Source organism: Amblyomma mixtum, chromosome 8, assembly GCF_055824585.1.
Source record: "Amblyomma mixtum isolate Tamu chromosome 8, ASM5582458v1, whole genome shotgun sequence".
Taxonomy (NCBI): Eukaryota; Metazoa; Arthropoda; class Arachnida; order Ixodida; family Ixodidae; genus Amblyomma; species Amblyomma mixtum.
The window spans coordinates 121,406,295-121,424,197 of NC_143019.1; the positions used below are offsets into that span (position 1 = coordinate 121,406,295).

The window sequence follows — 17,903 nt, forward strand, 5'->3', positions numbered from 1 at the left end:
AACTACCACGAGCACACCCCAAGGCCATGCCGCACTGGTGGACATTGGCTGAGTCTCACGAATCTCTGAGCACGGCTAAGCGTATAGACAGGGCTGACGAACTTTTCCGTCGCTATATTAGCCTAACAAAAAAAATTTTATGATGTTCTGCAACCAACTGGCGGTTCATGGTCTGTGCGGCCCAGCTGTGCTGGATGTAGATGCGATGGAAATAGGTTGGCCAGCTGCAGCGTCACATGCAGGCCTGCCGTATCTTTCATTCATCGCTAGCTCCTTCCCGCCCATTGTCAGTTTCATCGTGAGTGACGTTACTGTCAAATTAAAAGAAAAACAAAATAAAACCTTTGTAATGGGTTTTCCGGGCACAGAACACAAAGAACACGGCACAGAGCACAAAGCGTTGAACGGCGTCCACCGGCAGTCAGTCGTTCCAATCGCACCAACAGGAAGCGCGCGCTCGCCGAGCGCAGTCCCGCTGCCGCGCGGGCACTTCTTCGTCATCACAATGGCCCCCGGCGAAGGACGAGCCATCCTGGCGACTCACGGCGTGGTGCACATGACGGGTTCGTGATAGGGCTTGAGGCGGCTGATGTGAACGGTTTCACGGCCACGGCGGCGGTGGTCAGATGAGGGTGTCAAAGGTTCCACAACGTAGTTCACGGGGGAACTCTGACAGACAACACGGTAGGGGCCGTGATATTTGGTGAGGAACTTGGACGACAGGCCAGGAGGTCCAGAAGGGACCCAGAGCCAAACAAGGGAGCCGGCAGGTAGGTGGGCAAAAGGTTGACCAGAATCACGCCGTTCTTTCTGACGATGTTGATCATCACACGTGAGCGATCGGGCTAGTTGGCGGCATTCTTCGGCGTACTTGGCGATTTAAGAAGCAGGCGAGCAGTCAGATGCGTCAGGATGGTAAGGGAGAATGGTGTCAATCAAGCAGGTAGGTTCGCGTCCATAAAGGAGGAAGAATGGCGAAAACCCTGTAGTAGACTGAACGGCGGTATTATAGGCGTACGTCACAAATGGGAGTACGAGGTCCCAGTTAGAGTGGTCGGGAGTGACATACATAGTGAGCATGTCACCGAGCGTCCGATTAAACCTTTCGGTCAGCCCGTTCGTCTGAGAATGATACGCCGTGCTTGTTCTGTGAACTACGCGACATTCTTGTAGAAGCGCCTGAACAACGTCTGATAAAAACACGCGGCCGCGATCGCTGAGAAGCTCGCGGGGAGCACCGTGGCGAAGAACGAGGTTGCGAAGAATGAAGAAAGCGACTTCTCTGGCTGTAGCCGCCGAAAGAGCGGACGTCTCGGCATAGCGCGTAAGATGGTCGACGGCGACGACAATCCAGCGGTGACCAGAAGTAGAAGGCGGCAGAGGCCCATAAAGGTCGATGCCCACACGATCAAACGGACGGGCAGGGCAAGGTAAAGGCTGCAATGGCCCGGAAAGGCGCTGCGGTGGTGACTTGCGGCGTTGGCAGTCAAGGCATGAGCGAATATACTTTCGTAGAAAGGTATACATGCCGCGCCAGTAGTACCGGTGCCGAAGGCGCGTGTATGTTTTTAAGAGACCAGCATGAGCGTTCTGGGGTTCGGCATGAAAAGATGCGCACACTTCAGCGCGTAATTGGCGAGGTATGACAAGCAGCCATTTTCGACCATCTGGCATGTAATTCCGGCGATAAAGAATACCATCTTGCAGAGTGAAGTGGCGGGCTTGACGACGAAGCGAGCGAGAGGGCGCTGACGTAGTGCGGCCGGAGAGAAGGTGCACAAGAGAGGTTATCCAGGCGTCTTTGCGCTGCTCCAGATGCATGTTTGGAGGGCGTAACGAAGAGAGCACGGGGTCAATGCTAGAGAGGGTCGCATCGTTGGCAAGTAGCGGTGAGCGGGAGAGGGCGTCGGCGTCAGAGTGCTTGCGTCCGGAACGATAGATGACTCGAATGTCGTACTCCTGAAGTCGCAGTGCCCAACGACCAAGTCGGCCGGATGGATCCTTCAAGGACGACAGCCAGCATAAAGCATAGTGGTCGGTGACTACGTCGAAGGGGCGGCCGTAGAGATATGGTCGAAATTTGGTTATTGCCCACAAAATGGCCAAACATTCTTTTTCGGACACGGAGTAATTGATCTCGGCTTTAGACAGTGTGCGGCTGGCATAGACGACGACATATTCATGAAACCCAGGCTTCCGTTGTGCAAGCACAGCACCAATGCCAATGCCACTAGCATCCGTGTGGATCTCGGTTGGAGCGTTCGGCTCGTAATGGCGAAGTATGGGTGGTGAAGTAAGGAGCCGGCGCATTGTAGCGAAAGCATCATCACATTTGGAGCACCATGACGACAAGGAATTTTGGGCTTGAAGTCGTGTCAAAGGTGAAATGATAGTGGCGAAATTCCGGATGAAGCGCCGAAAATATGAGCATAGGCAGATGAAACTCCGCAGTTCTTTGGGCGTGGACGGCTTCGGAAATTCGGCGACTGCACGAAGTTTTGCGGGATCCGGAAGGATGCCGTGTTTAGAGACGACGTGACCGAGGATGGTCAGTTGGCGAGCTCCGAAATGGCATTTTTTCAAATTGAATTGCAGCCCAGCGGTGGTGAGGCAAGTGAGCACTTGGCGCAGGCGAGTCAGGTGTGTCGGAAAGTCGGCCGGAAACACGACGACGTCGTCAAGGTAGCAGAGGCACGTCTTCCAGCGTAGGCCCCGCAGGACATTGTCCATCATTCTTTCGAATGTAGCAGGGGCATTGCAAAGCCCAAATGGCATTACGTTAAACTCATATAACCCATCAGGCGTGACGAATGCTGTTTTTTCGCGATCATCTTCGGCCATGGGTATTTGCCAATAACCAGATCGCAGATCGAGGGACGAAAAAAATTCTGCTCCTTGTAGGCAATCGAGGGCGTCATCTATGCGCGGCAGAGGATAAACGTCTTTCCGGGTTACAGTGTTCAGCCGTCGATAATCCACGCAAAATCGGATAGAGCCGTCTTCTTCCGAACGAGAACGACCGGGGAAGACCATGGGCTCTTCGAGGGCTGTATAATCCCGCGCTCCAGCATGTCGTCCACTTGCTCGGTGATGACGCGACGCTCCGGAGCGGACACGCGATATGGTCGCTGGCGCAGAGGAGGGTGGTTGGCAGTATCGATGGTATGTGTGACAGCGGCAGCACGGCCGAGGGGAGTTTGGCACGCATCAAAAGACGAACGAAATTCGCACAAAAGGGCGAACAGCTGGTCACGGCACGCCGAATGAAGGTCGCCATCGATAGCACTGTACAGGACATCAGAGGATGGTTGGTGTGACAGGGAAGCCGGAGTGAGAGCATCGAGCGACGGTGTAGGAGCGGCCTCGGCGTCGTTAACTACTTGTAGGAGTTCAGCCGATGCCACGTACCCAATGCATTCCCCACGAAGCAGAGTCAAAGGAGAGGGAAGATGATTGCTGATGAGCATGGTTGCGGTTCCGGAAGTCATCGTGAGGACAGCGAAGGGAAGCGGTAGGTTCTTGCGGCGAACGAACAATTCCGAGGGAGTAAAGAGTACAGGTGTGTCGGGTGGGTCGGCTCGAGAGACGCAGGACAGGGAGACTACAACGGACGAGGAAGCAGGAAGTTCGACATCATGGGAAAGGAGAAGTTTGTCCGGATACTCAGCGGTTTCGGCAGCGGAGTCGTCGGGTAGGACAGAACCTCGGGAACTTGCCTCGGGAACTGCGCTCATTAGTTTTCCGCTTCACTGGGGCTGACGCGGCGGCGCATCGGGGAGATGGAACGGCGCCGCGGAGAATGGGAGCGGTGCGGCGTTGCGGACTGGTTGTCAGTTGTGAACGAAGATGGTGGCGAACTAGGCTGCATGCGGTAGTGCTGCGTGTAAGGTCCGTATGCTGATGGCGTCATGACGTCAGTACGCGGATAATAGGAGTGATTGCGGCAGTAGCGAGCGACATGTCCGGCAATGCCACAGGCAAAACAAATGGGCCTGTTGTCGCGAGTGCGCCATGGGCGACCGTAGGGAAGGGGGGCCGACGCCATGTGCGGCGACGATGGTGGGGCAGAAACCCGATACGACCGGACGGGTCGTGGTGCCAAAGGCGGCGGAGCTGCTGTGGCGTCGGAGAAATTGCCCGTGGTATGAGGAGCCGGGCGGGACAGGACGGCGGCGTAGGTAAGCGGGGCAGCCACTGCCTGCTGAGGGACGGGTGGCACGGCATCCGCGATCTGCAGTGCGTCTGCGACCTGTGCCTGGATGGTCTGTTGAAAGGCCGGCGGAAGTGCTGGTGACGGTGCTGTGGGCGCATGCACGAGCGCGAGTTGGCGTGCAACTTCTTCACGGATAAACCGCTTCACCTCCTGCATGAACTGGGGCTCTTCAGCGACCACGGCATCCGCCGATAGTACCTCGGCCTGCCGCACAGGGCGACGAGCGAGGACGCGTTGCTTGCGAAGCTCCTCGTAGCTCTGGCACAAGCTGATGACGGAGGCAACGGTGTCTGGCTGCCTGGCAAGTAGCATTTGGAACGCGTCCTCGTCGATGCCTTTCATAACGTGCCGGATCTTTTCGGCTTCAGTCATCTCAGAATTGACACGCTTGCACAGGTCTACTACGTCTTCCACGTAGCTGGTGAACGTCTCACCTGGCTGCTGCGCCCGCTCACGCAAGCGCTGTTCAGCGCGAAGCTTGCGCACACCAGGACGGCCAAATACCTCAGCAAAGCTCGTTTTAAAAGCCGACCAGGTGGTTATGTCCGCTTCATGGTTGCGGAACCAGAGGTTGGCGACGTCAGCGAGGTAGAAAATTACGTTGTTAAGCTTCATGTTATCGTCCCAGCGGTTGTGTGCGCTTACCCGCTCGTAGGACGCCAGCCAATCTTCGACATCACTGTCACCTGTGCCGCTGAAGACAGCTGGGTCTCGCTGCCGAAGCATGCCAGCGCAGATAACAGGTGCTGGCGGTGCCGATGGCGGCGGCGTAGGCGCCGGGGCTGTGTCTCTCGGCATCGGGGTGGTAACGGTGCCGTTCCTCAGCTCCAGGACGGGATCAGAGTTCACCTCCACCACTTGTAATGGGTTTTCCGGGCACAGAACACAAAGAACACGGCACAGAGCACAAAGCGTTGAACGGCGTCCACCGGCAGTCAGTCGTTCCAATCGCACCAACAGGAAGCGCGCGCTCGCCGAGCGCAGTCCCGCTGCCGCGCGGGCACTTCTTCGTCATCACACCTTTTATAAAACTGCTCCTGGTGCTGTTCAGCTTGTGGGGTTTAAATCGGGGAGATAATGCGTATTCCCCGTTTAACCGCGGCTGAGCCAGTTCAAAACCGCGCGCACGCCGACCACGGCGGGCCGTGCTCTACGGGAACAAAGGAACGACACACTGGCTGACGCAAATAAGGCATTTATTGCTATAGCAACAATAACGCCAGCTAGCAACAAAATACACTGAGGAATCTAGGATGTCCGACTCACCAGCACGGCTACGAGCGAACGTTCGCCCACGGTAGGGCAAAGGGAAGATCCGAGGCCCGACGGGACGAGCTGAGGGGAACAAGTTTCCACACGAGGACGCCCGCGGCACAGAGCGGAGCTTTGCGCGTGAACGTCCAACACGCTTCCCGATGCCGAGCAGAAGAGACCTAGCCTTCCCCCGCCCGCGAGCGGCCAAACACGCCATCCGTGGCGCTGCTGTCGCTGAGACGCGAGCGCCCTCCCCTGTTAGCTAGAGTAACCAAACTAAAGGGAGTGCTTTTCGGGGGCAGCTAACAACAGTGTGCTGCAGTGCGGGAAAGTGAACGCAGGGGACGAAGGCGTCCCCACATCCCCCCAACCTTAAATAGACCCACGCGCCTGCAAGTTACATGCTATGGAGGAGTCTCCTGGTCTTCATGCACTTGAGGCAGGTCGTGCAGCGGAGGTCACGCCGACAGAGTGCACGCAGTCTTCCGCGGTATTCCGAAGGCGGCATGAAGGTCTCCGCTGGGACGACTCGCATGGCCCGCGGACTACGTGCCCGCAGGCCCGCGAAGAGGAGGGCCGGTTGACCACTGCAGGCCAAGATTCCGCAGTAGTCGTCAGGGGAACAGCAGCCAGAGGTGGCTGCTGTCTGGTCTCGCCACGGCTGCCCCGGATGGATGCGGCGAACAGGATACAGGCCGCTCCGTCGCAGCAGGCGGCAGCGAGACGATGTGCACACGCCAGCAAGCCGGAGTGGCTCCACTGGATTTGAAAGATTGCCAAAACACACTCCGCATGCCTTTAACGTAGGTCACGGGAGGGGAAACGGCGTACACAAGGGCCACGTGGCTCAATGCTCAACTCGCTAGCAAAACGTGTCGGGCGGCTGTGCAACGCAAAGTTCGAGTGAACAAAGCCCTTTCTTGAGTTGAACGAGAATGCTCGGTTCATGCGAGGTTAAAAAAAACGGGTGGGCCAGCAAAGTGCGCCCCCTCTCAATACCACGGTCCGGTGGTCGTGTCACTTTTGACAAGGTGAAGGCAGCTATGAATAGCCTTAGGCCTCACTACCACTGTGAAGGTCGACGACCCCCAACAAAAGAAAGACCCGAAACGGGTTTCGTGCGCGCAGCCGCGAGGAGACATCAGCGCTGTGGGGTGGTCCTCCCCGCTCACTGCACGAAGCAGCTGCTGAGTGATCGGCGCCCACCGTATCGGACGGTGTCGGAACGCCCGGTGCCGAGCTGCAATACCAGCGAGCTCGTAGAGGCACCCGTGGCCCCAGGCCACCCGGCTCCCGGAGCCGCGACTCCCAGAGTCGAAAAAGAGACAGCGAGAAAATATATACAGAAAACTCGGACCACCCACGCGGCTTCCGTACTCACTGGCTTCGGGCTCGGCAACTCCGCGGGCTCTAGGCCTCGCGATCCCTCGATGCGGACCAAGTGGTTCTTGAAGAAACTCCAGGAAGAAAACTTCACAAAAAAAAACATGCTGAGCATGTCGAAAAGTTCAAACATGCTGCAGCGCAATACACCTCGCACTCAAGAAAGCATGCCGCAGGTCCTAGCGATCAAAATTCACTCTAGGCCTAGCACTTGTCAAGTCCGGACAAAGAGCGTTCCTCGAACCGAACAGACTGTCGTCCAATGTTCCAAGAGCAGGCCCCACGTTGGGCTGCCAGATATGGGGTTTAAATCGGGGAGATAATGCGTATTCCCCGTTTAACCGCGGCTGAGCCAGTTCAAAACCGCGCGGACCCCACCCCGTGGTCGCGTACGCTACTGAGCGCACGCCGACCACGGCGGGCCGTGCTCTACGGGAACAAAGGAACGACACACTGGCTGACACAAACAAGGCATTTATTGCTATAGCAACAATAACGCCAGCTAGCAACAAAATACACTGAGGAATCTAGGATGTCCGACTCACCAGCACGGCTACGAGCGAACGTTCGCCCACGGTAGGGCAAAGGGAAGATCCGAGGCTCGACGGGACGAGCTGAGGAGAACAAGTTTCCACACGAGGACGCCCGCGGCACAGAGCGGAGCTTTGCGCGTGAACGTCCAACACGCTTCCCGATGCCGAGCAGAAGAGACCTAGCCTTCCCCCGCGCGCGAGCGGCCAAACACGCCATCCGTGGCGCTGCTGTCGCTGCGACGCGAGCGCCCTCCCCTGTTAGCTAGAGTAACCAAACTAAAGGGAGTGCTTTTCGGGGGCAGCTAACAACAGTGGGGTGCAGTGCGGGAAAGTGAACGCAGGGGACGAAGGCGTCCCCACAAGCTATCACACTTTTTGAATGCTAGTATTGAAGGCGGGAAGTAACGGGAAGCAGTCACTGCTTCCCGTTACTGCTTCCCGTTAGTGATGGAAGTGCTGCGCCAATTGCGCCAAACTGCGCCAAAAGAAAAATGCTGCTACATGTTGCGCCAAACAGGCATTTTTATTAGTAATTGCGCCGCATCTGCGCCGGAACGGCGCTGCGAAAACGAAGGCAAAAAAAAACGTCAAGCGTCAAGCCACACAGAAACCGAAAACATGTCTAATATCATCATTATTGAAAATCCAGGGAAGCCTGTTGTAGCCTTGGCCGTAGCCGGGTCAAGCCGCGCCCGCCTCCATGTTGACACGGCGCACGTTGGCAAGCTGTTCGTCGTGTTTCCAGTGTTAGAACACTGTAGTCGTGTTCTTTGTGGGCTGCCTTCAGGTTCGCTACCGGGTACATGGCGCTTTCAACGATCAGAGGTAAGTTTCGAATATTTTTCAGGGTGATTTATGTACCCTTTTGTAAGATCGACACCGCGTTTAAACGTTCTTGAGTTCCTGGCACAAGTCAGATGGCGATATGACTGAAATTGCGTCACCTTTTCCCGGGCGCGCGTCTCGCCAGTTCACTTTCAGTCACGGTAGCGGTGTTTATCGTTATGCGGCTGGAGTCGGCACTGTACACACGGAAACGTCCTCAGTCACGACGTTGTTCCGCGACGTCGAAGGTTCGGTACTTCGCTGTTGTTGTCCATCGCGTACTGTGGCAACGCGGTGTTGGCAGCATGGACAGCATAACGAGCACGCTTTGCACCCTGACTCTTTTTCCGTTTCTGACCGAAATAACGCAGAGACCTAGACTTTTTCGCACCAGTGGGCACGGAGAACTACTCGACGACATTAGGGTTAGCACGCTTCAGGTGGCAGGCGCGGGCCTTTATTTTAGCCGATCGAAAACAACCGCATTGGTCACTTGGTTTAAATCGCAATGGAATCACACGTTGCGTATAATTTTTGTACAATTTTTCATGTTGCGTGTTGCTCGCGGTTGCTCAAAAGAAAGTAAAAATAAAAGCGCGGGCTTTCAAACGAGGCCAAATAGGCGCTGACGGAGCGCGTAGTTCGCTAGTAGCAGGCGGCCGAAACAGTGTGACTTCAGATTCAGGCATCAGTTTAAAGGTCTTTGGCGCGTATTGGATTGACATGAAGTAAGCTTATATGTGTATATCTATTTGTATTTTACAATCCGAGCCAGCAGTTGTCAATTGTCAGTAGTCTGAAATTTTTTTTTTTTTTTGCATTATTTCAGGGCGGAAAAGCAAGTTTAAGGCCCAGGTGCTAAATGAAGAGGATGCCAATGGTGACTGTATTGCTGTGTGGTGCAGAGCAGGACCAAAAGAGGAGGAGGCCACTTGCATTATCTGCAACAAAGTTATAAACTGCTCACAACATGGCGTAAATGCTGTGAAACGGCATGCTTCTAATAAGCAACACGTTGAAGCTTGCAAGCAACGCAGGAATGAGCTGGGAGTTTTGAAGAAGCCTGCTGCTGCTCAAGCTCTGTTGACATCATGCCTTCTCGCAAGACCGGATGTATCTGAAGCAGATCGTGTCACATTGGCAGGGACTTACTTTGTTCTTGGTGTGGCTGTTTCTGGGATACCATATTCATGGGGGGACACCGCAACCTCGCTCTTCCCTCTGATGTTTCCAGATTCAAAGGTTGCAAAAGAATTTCAGTGTGGCAGAAAAAAAGTCTCGTATATAGTGTCAGATGGCCTTGGGCCATATTTTAAAAGAGCAGTTGTTGATGAACTTAACAAGGCGGGTGTGTACTACACCATCCAAATCGACGAAACTCCTCTTCCGGAACAACGGTGCCAACAGCTGGACATTGTAGTTAGGTACTTTTCTGAAGTTTGCAAGCAGGTTGTGGTGGAGCACTTGTGCTCATTTCACTTAGGGAGTGCAACCTCAGAAAAAAGATGCTTTGCAATGCAGAAGCATTGATTGCAAAAGGAATGAAGGCAAAAACTTTTGATGACATTGAAAGTGGCCAGGAACTACTTAAGAAAGGACAGGAAAATCTTGCGGGTGCTCTCTGCAAGCTTGAAGCTTCAAAAGAAAAAGTGCGGGCTCGCAGAGTGTAACGTGCAGACTATTGTGAAATGTGTTGAGGGACTGACTGATTAGTGACTGTGGTTTCTTCTAGTTCACATCATGTTGCTCCCCTTTTTTGGCTTTGATCTATTTCTGCCACAAGAACTGGTGCTTTAAATATTTAACTTGTTTTACCACACCATCTGTAACTATTCACATTCTTAATTGTTCATTTCTTGTCATTCGTGTTGACTGTTGTGTGAAATGTCCAGTGTGTTTCATAATAAATAGCTGTAATTGTCAGTCGCTTCAGTGATGCTTTCAACACGGGAGGTACACTGGCGTAATTTATTTGCCATCTGCTCCAAAAACAACAATGGTTGCTCCAAACTGGTATTTTTTTCTGCTCCGAAAACACCAATGGCTGCTCCAAACTGGTATTTTTTCTGCTCCGAAAACACCAATGGCTGCTCCAAACTGGCATTTTTACTGCTCCGAAATCTGCTCCAAAAAGTAAAATGCTGCTTCCATCACTGGCAGTGCAGGAACACGAAGAAGTCCACATGAATTTAAAGTTCGACGGACAGAAGGTTGACTCCGAGATTTGGCACGCATTGCGTCGATGTTGGCCAATCTGCGAAAAGGGAGGGTACAGTGCCTGCGGTGGTAACGAGTACGTTATTTTTCTTGGGGCGATCGCGAAGGATGCGAAGGAATGGCACCAATGAATAGCAAGCGGACGGAGGGAAGGCGTTTAAAGAAGAAAACGAAAAATATTATAGGGCCACTGTGAGGAAGTAGGAAATTAAGCAAGAATGCAGGGTTACAGTCGGCGCGTGTATATTGCTTTTAAGTGGTTTCCTGGCTTATAAATCCTTTGTTTTCAGTAAAAAATGACATATTTTCTGCCACAAGATACCACCAGTCTAATTTGGATTACTACTGTCCTTATATGTTCCTCTAAAGATGCGTAATAGATTTCGCCATGACAGCGGCAACCGAGGCTGTGGCTGTGGTACACGGGACCGCCGTCGCTGTTTGTAGAATAGTGAATTTTGGGGACTGCTGACTTAGCAGTCGAGGGTGATTAAGCCTTTGTGGCTACGCTTGAGAAGACGCTGTCTGCGTTCTTCCAAGTGGGCTTGTCGATGGCCTCCCTAAATAGGGGTGATACAAAGCTTTGCCTTCTCTGCTATGGTGTGCGTGTGTGTGAGAGGAGGAGGGGCGTAGAAAGCGTACGCGTTTCACCACTCAGACAGGGTCTCCTTGCCCCCCCCCCCCCCCCCGGGCCGTTTAGCCATGGGGAACGGTCTTCAATGGCAGAAACCGCGGAACCCTGAGTCCCTTAGCTGGCTTCGCGCTCAGGCGATGACCCTCTGCTCCTCATCGTGGATGAATTTGTTCCGAAATCGCGACTTGGTACTCGGCGATCATCCCATAGAAATGGCCCTATGACATTCTTCCTGTTGGGTAAAGGGCTTCTTCGCCGACAAGAGATTAATGGGAGTGAAATATCTATTACGCAAATATCTATTTGCGTAATAGATATTTCTCCCACTGTGGATGGAGGTGGTGAAAACATTTATTAAAAGGGACAGGAGGATGTTTGGATCAACCCTTAAGGGACTGATCCTCACAAACACTAGGTGGAGGTCCCTAGTATGGGACCCCAGTGGCGGTGGGCGCCGCCCGGGCGTGCCCGACTAAGGCTTGTTGGGCCTGTAAGTCGTGTGGATGGAGAGCAGAGAGAGAGAGAGCTCAGCTGGTAGAAGTGACCAGGAGGGACGCACTTCAGACTGAACCCTTTGGCGTACACATTTCTCCCGGCTCAGGGGCACCTAATTGGAATTTTTTGATAAAGCTATCTGTGCTGAGAAGGTGCAGTTTTCACTACATGGCCAAGCGCAGCACTATGAACGTGATGTTGAGAGTTAAAATATGTGTCAGGCGGGCAGTTCGTGCTCGTGCTCGCGCACCTAGTTCACGCTGAGAAAAAAATGCCAAAATATTCTGAGAGTTGTTCTTTTTTTTACGTTCCAGGGCAGTGCTGTTGGAATGAGCGCTGTAAAGTAGAGGTTCAAGTTAATTTTGATCGCTTTTGTGTTACCTCTAAACTGCTGCGATGTAGCTCTTTTCTATTCATGTAAATACAGTGAGGAGCAGCACTTCCAGTATGCGATGGGAAAGAAGAGAGGCAATGGTCCCAGAAGTGTGTGATGAGAGGCTAGTTGGTAAGACATACTGAAGACACAAAACTACGCAGGAAACAGGACACAGAAAAGAAGCAGACAGGACGAGCGTAGTCCGAGGACGAGCGTAGCGTACGCTCGTCCTGTCTGCTTCTTTTCTGTGTCCTGTTTCCTGCGTAGTTTTGTGTCTTCAATGGTCCCAGTGTAGTTTCTGCCACATCGCGCCTGTCGCCGATATGTTAGCACTCCAAAACCGGAGGCTGAAAGCTTCCCGTTATCACTATTACTGTTTTACAGCGAAAGTTGTGAGTAAAACATTGGCAAAAATTGGCGTCTAACGTCCACACCATAGAAGCACAGGGAAGTCCTGCGGGAGTGAAGATATATGCGGAGGTCAGAATGAGGGGCGAGAAAACTGTGATCCCCGAAGCGCAACGAAGATAGAAAAAAGTGGCGCGAAGACGAGCGTAAAGGGAAGGCGGAAGTTTCGCCACTTCCTGCGGTGGTCCGCTGGGTGTAGCAGCGGAGCTCAAGTGGCATGCTCGAGAAGACCACGAGCTTGGTGCAGTAGAGCTCGCGAGACAAAGAATAAAGAACCCGGACACCAACCACTATGCATGACGAGTCCCTTGAGAAGAGGCAGCGGCGCCGTCGTCCCTCATCGCTACTCTAAACCTGCGAAGTGACATCACTGTTGGCATTCATCAGACCTGTACATGTGCGTTAATTCCACGCTACCGGCAAACAACATAAATGCAAATGATAATGCAAGCCTTTGCCTATAGTTACCGGAGAATGTACTGAAATAATTATATTCGAAAAAGATCTTCATTAAATGGCCTGTGGTGCTCTTTCCTTTCTGAACCGAATTCCACGAGCTTTTCCATAGCATAACAAAGGCCGGGCTGTATTGTGTTCCCCGAAGGTTCTGTCCTCTTACGTAGCCGGGCGGATGCTATAGGGAATTCAATTATTTATTTATTTATTTATTTATTTATTTATTTATTTATTTATTTATTTATTTATTTATTGGAAATACCTGCAGCGCCCGTAGGCATTATTGCAGGGGGGATGAGGAAGCTAGTATATTTTTTGTACGCAGCGTCGAATAGTCCTGGCACTATCAGATGATGTGCGCAGTGGTCCTGGGCTCCGGCAGCTATACCATATCCCTTCGTCGGAGTTTTTATGGAATAAAAAACAGTTACCTCTGTCTTAAGGCTGGGTTTTGAACAGTGTATGCTGCGAGACGCCTGAACCAGAGTCAGCGTGCCCTTCCTTAGCTCCTCAGGCATGGGTGGTACTCTACCCTGGTTGCCCGCCTGAGGGTTCCTCTCGCTCGTCGCGGACATCCTGAAAGGACATCGTTCCTTTGTGAATTATTTAAAGGTCCCGATGTTCAACGGGTGTGTCTATGTGTGAACCACTTGTGTGGATCACCATTCTTGAAGGGTTAGTAATATTTAAATTTTGATTTTTAAGCATTAGCCGTAGTTCGGCTGACGCGTTTTAGGTTACTCTACATGACGAGAAAATCGCTCAGAGCTCAGCAGTCGAAGGCAGCGGGAAACAAAACAGCGGTTTCCGCCACTGGTGGTTCGAAGCCCGCTATTGCTGTGGTATGTTTTTTTCCTGTTGCTTCAAATTCGTACAAAAAAGTTTGGAGTACAATAGCATAAGTTCGGCTTTATGTTCGTCTCCTGGTTCAGCTTCATGTTGTCCTTCAGCTTCGAATGATGTTCGTCCAAGTTTGCATGCTTAAAATTGTTGTCTCCTTCGTAGTTGAGAGCGCACGTAAGGAAAAAGTATTTTACAAAGCAATTGTGTTGCAATGCAGGCGTTTCTTAATTTCCTGGAATTCATCTCGCCCAAGACGAGTCGCAGAAACCAAACCAGAAAGCATAAACCAAACCACAAAAAGTGATATTGGATGGCTCTTCCTTTTGCACATATACTGCATCTGTCTGGCACATAGTGAGAACATTGTACTCGCTGTTTATGTAATTCCTTAGGCGTACTATGTTTACAAGGCGCAAGCAATTCTTTCCTTCGTACTGCCATCAATGAATTCAAGTCTTCCCGAATACATTTTTGCTCGGACAAACCCTACCAGATCCAGGCAGCTACCAACTAGCCACTTTCATCTACAACAGTAATAATCACTAGAACTTAGTTTCCAGCAATTCGATTAGCTTGTCATTCTGCATTGCATTCTCTTTTTTTGTATTGGTCCACGTTTCGCACCACTTCTTTAATAAAGACCTTTCATCTACAACAGTAGTAATCACTCGCGCTTAGTTTCCAGCAATTTGATTAGCTTGTCATTCGCATTGCATTCCCTGTTTTTGTATTGGTCCATGTTTTGCACCACTTCTTTTATAAAGACCGGTTTTCCTGAAACTACATTTTTTACCAGGAAAGCGTTAAAGGCCCCGTTCATCACAAAATCCGATGTCGGTGTTTTGGGCGTCGTGAGCAAAAACTTTACCAAACCACATTTTCTCTCCCTCTCCGCTGCACTCCGCGCTCGGTTACGCCGATGAAGGTGAGGCGCACCGCTCAATCCGGGAACGGGCGTGTAAGGGCCGTCGTACGATCGTTTTTTTGCGCGTTCCGCCCGGCAGGCGGATGGCGGACCGCTCAGACCAGAAAGCAGGCGTCCGCCCGGTCCGGCGAGCGGAGGGAAAGTTGTTCAGTTTCAACTTTCGGGCGGACGAGCGGATCCGGCCGTCGAGCGGAATGCAACTATCGGCTGCTTTTTACGTGACGTCTCAGGCCCTCCGCGCCTCCGCTTCTGCCGGGACAAGATGGCCGTCCGTCGACTGAACCGGGGAGCGAGGCATAGGTGGTGGTATAGCTGTCAGCAATGCAAAAACACTGCATTGTGATACTTTGAATAACTGACTAAAATTTGAAGTATGTAATCTTAACTATATAAAAAATATGATTGTCCTGAATGTAACAACGGACGGTTGTTAGCAGCCTGTACTGCAACCTAGCCGGACCGAGAATTCGCAGTAATCTTAACTATTTGAAAAAATGTAAATATCTCGATTGTAATTACGGACGGTTGTTAGCAGCCTGCACTGCAACCTGGCTGGATCTAGAATTTGCAGTAAGAATCGCGTCGTCGTTCTGAAATCGTTGGGGCAGCGTAACTTTAAGAGCAGGCAGCATTGTTATTTTGGGGCAGAAATCCCAGGACATTGTAAGAACGTATCGTCGAACAGAAAGGAGTACTCGACTGCGATGTGACGCGTTTTTCAGTCTCTTGGGTAGAAATGGTTCAAACACGTGTCGTTTCCGACGACATCGCTTCAGATCGTCAGACTCGCCTTCGATGTTCCAAAGTTTTGTCGCGAATTGGTTCGCGGCCGTCAGGGTCGTCTGAACCGAGATCCGTGCCTTCACAGCCGACCACGATTTTACCTTCGACGAAAATCCCGCAGCGAAAAAAAAGCGCTGACGCAACGGATTAGTCTCGAAAACACCGCAGTTCAGTTAATACAGGTAATTTCTACCGAAAAATATCTGCGTGTTTCGCTACAAACACATGCCTGTACTACCGCACGCGATTAGACGGGTGGCACGGCCGGGAGCGCCAATCGAAACGTTAGAACCCTCCGTCTCGTCCGCAAGCAGCAAAGTGATTGTACAATGCCTTTCCGCCCAACGCCCGGGCGGAGGCTGAAAGCGAGCGGTCCGCCTCCTAGCGGAATCCGCCCAAAAAACGATCGTACCGCGGCCTTAAGAGCAGCGCTCTAATACTTGGCCTTGTTTGGCAAATTCCAGTTCACTAGTTTTGCCTCTCTTTTTTAAAGCACAGTAGGCTCTTTACCGCTAGTGTTTTACCGGTCGTTATTTGATTATGCTACCACAGCCGCTTGTTGAGGCACAACCGGGTAATCAACAGGTGAAAACAATGCGTGTAATTTTCCATTCATAAGATTTTGCCTTTTTGGGGATATTTGTTGCGTAAACGAGGCCAAAAAGGAAATTTTTACGAAATTCGAATCATCTCTAAGAACCGTAAAGGTCTCAAGTTTTCTAAATTGCACGAGTCTTTAAGCTACTGCACGGAGCATTAAAAATGTTTTTTTGGCATTTGGGGGAATGTCAGTTTCCGGTATGGAACATCACGGAGTTTATAAAACGAGCTTTTTGACTGGAATTGTAAAGAAAAGATAAAAGAGGACGGTTTACTGGGCGCAAAAAGGTGGGTACTGCCAGGTGGTATGAATGTTTTTCGGGCTTCAAAATCGATTTATATTCATTTACGTAGACAGGCTGCTTTGCAGTTTAGTTCTTGAAATGAGAAAAAAAGCTACTGCCACTGTTCTCGAGACTAAGCGAGACTCGGAAACGTTGTAATCGAAACCGTTCGCGAAGGCTTGACACTTGCATCGCTGACGTGGTCAAGACAGACGATATCGCCGGAGATACGGAAGCGCTGATGCAGACAGGCTCACGTGTGCGCTGTCACAAGCGACTTCTCACTTTTGTATCACCTTTTTTTTCTTGTTGCGACAGAAGAAAAAAAATGCTTGAGTGAGGCGCGTCAACAGACATCCTGCCACGAGACAACCAATCTCCCGGTTTTTCTTCTTTGTTAAGTTTATTTCGTCTATGCAAGAGTGAAAGCCCGACTACAAGACCTCTCTCCCATTCGCAAGGTGGGAATCTCAGTGTGGCCTCGTGAGATAAAGTTCAACACTCTAGGGACCATTCCTAGTCTGCCCGACAACAGCAGGGTAGTTGAACCCAGTCAAAATGGCTTGGCTGAGCATAGGTACCTGCCTCTGCCTATTCGTACTGGCAACGGCCGTCCGACCAGCAAACCACCGCCGCGAACCTACTGACACTTTGAGGGTGAGTAATAAACGTCACTGGCAGAGTGGCATCGATTATTGTTCACTTTGCTGCCATCTACCAAAAAAGTAAGTGTACTTATTGCTCGCCCCACGTTACCAAAATGCAGGCCTATTTAGTTTGGTGTCGAGGTTGGAGAGCCAATATTTCTAATCACTAAAATGAAATAGATGTGCAAGTTTAGTAAGCGCTCATACACACTGTCACACATTTACTGCGCCATTTCCTTTCCTCAAAAGCCAACCTACCAAGCTGCGTGAACCGCAACAGAAATAAAACTAATGTTTAGAACATGAAAAATAGAGTTCAATAGGTAGAAACAGTAAACCAAATATAGCCACTTTACAATGCTGGATGACACTTCTCAATGTACCGATTCGGAGGGAATGTCATTTGTTTGCTATGTATCTACGCGTGCATTCGACTTCTGAAGCAAAAAAAAATAATAAAATAAAGTTACACGGCATCAGAGCATGTTCGAAATGACCTGTTCATTTATACACTAGCGTTAGAGCTATCGGCCATGGCGCGACTCGCTAGAGCTTGCGGACACGTTGGCATATAGCACTGCATCGTGACTGGGGTAACTACGTTTTCAAAAGCTCAATTTTGGACAATTTTCCTCTTGGCTTCGACAAATTTTGCTTAGAAGCTTATGAAGCTTAACCACTGTTTAATTTAAGGCCTCTGACAAATTTTACTGGCGAAGCAGGTTCTTCAGTAGTCATTTTATTGTTATCCAACAGGACTGTACGTTTCCTTCGTTTCCACAGGGAACCACTGTTTAAAATTTCAGTGGTTTTGAACGTATATTATCCAAGGTATCGAAAGTTCACTGCCTCTGACGTGTGCAGGCGATCATGTGAAACTGAGGTCGTGCGGAAACGCCCAATTTGTTATTTGCGTGATGGTTTTTACAAAAAACACGATTTCTGCACCAGGGCGCAAGGCATAGTGGGGCTAGTTGGAACTGCTCGAGATTTTTGATATCGGCTGGTAGTATTATAGAAAGGCCAA

The 17,903-nt window shown here is 51.1% G+C and overlaps 2 protein-coding genes, 1 long non-coding RNA gene and 1 other non-coding gene across 4 annotated transcripts in view; 2 read left to right on the forward strand and 2 right to left on the reverse strand.

Annotated features, from left to right (window-relative positions):
* Window positions 1–3,733: 3,733 nt before the first annotated feature.
* LOC149334155 (uncharacterized) lies at window positions 3,734–5,098 on the reverse strand. The gene has a single exon (XM_089557875.1). The coding sequence runs from the start codon at window positions 5,009–5,011 to the stop codon at window positions 3,734–3,736; it is 1,278 nt and encodes a 425-aa protein (XP_089414001.1). The 5' UTR covers window positions 5,012–5,098.
* Window positions 5,099–8,074: 2,976 nt separating this feature from the next.
* On the forward strand, window positions 8,075–10,131 carry LOC149334156 (uncharacterized). Its single transcript, XR_016284722.1, has 2 exons — window positions 8,075–8,208; window positions 9,038–10,131. It is a non-coding gene; the product is annotated as an uncharacterized LOC149334156 (long non-coding RNA).
* A 943-nt stretch (window positions 10,132–11,074) lies between these two features.
* On the reverse strand, window positions 11,075–11,289 carry LOC149334157 (small nucleolar RNA U3). Its single transcript, XR_016285375.1, has one exon. It is a non-coding gene; the product is annotated as a small nucleolar RNA U3 (small nucleolar RNA).
* A 5,498-nt stretch (window positions 11,290–16,787) lies between these two features.
* Window positions 16,788–17,903, forward strand: part of LOC149334158 (uncharacterized) — a 36,047-nt gene continuing 34,931 nt past the window's right edge. The window contains exon 1 of the mRNA XM_089555038.1: window positions 16,788–16,886. Coding sequence (XP_089411164.1) covers window positions 16,788–16,886 — 99 coding nt within the window. The remainder of the gene's footprint in view (window positions 16,887–17,903) is intronic.

Excerpts from the sequence above, each read along its gene's own strand:
- LOC149334155 (XM_089557875.1), bottom strand. The coding sequence starts at position 5,011 with ATGCCGAGAGACACAGCCCCGGCGCCTACGCCGCCGCCATCGGCACCG.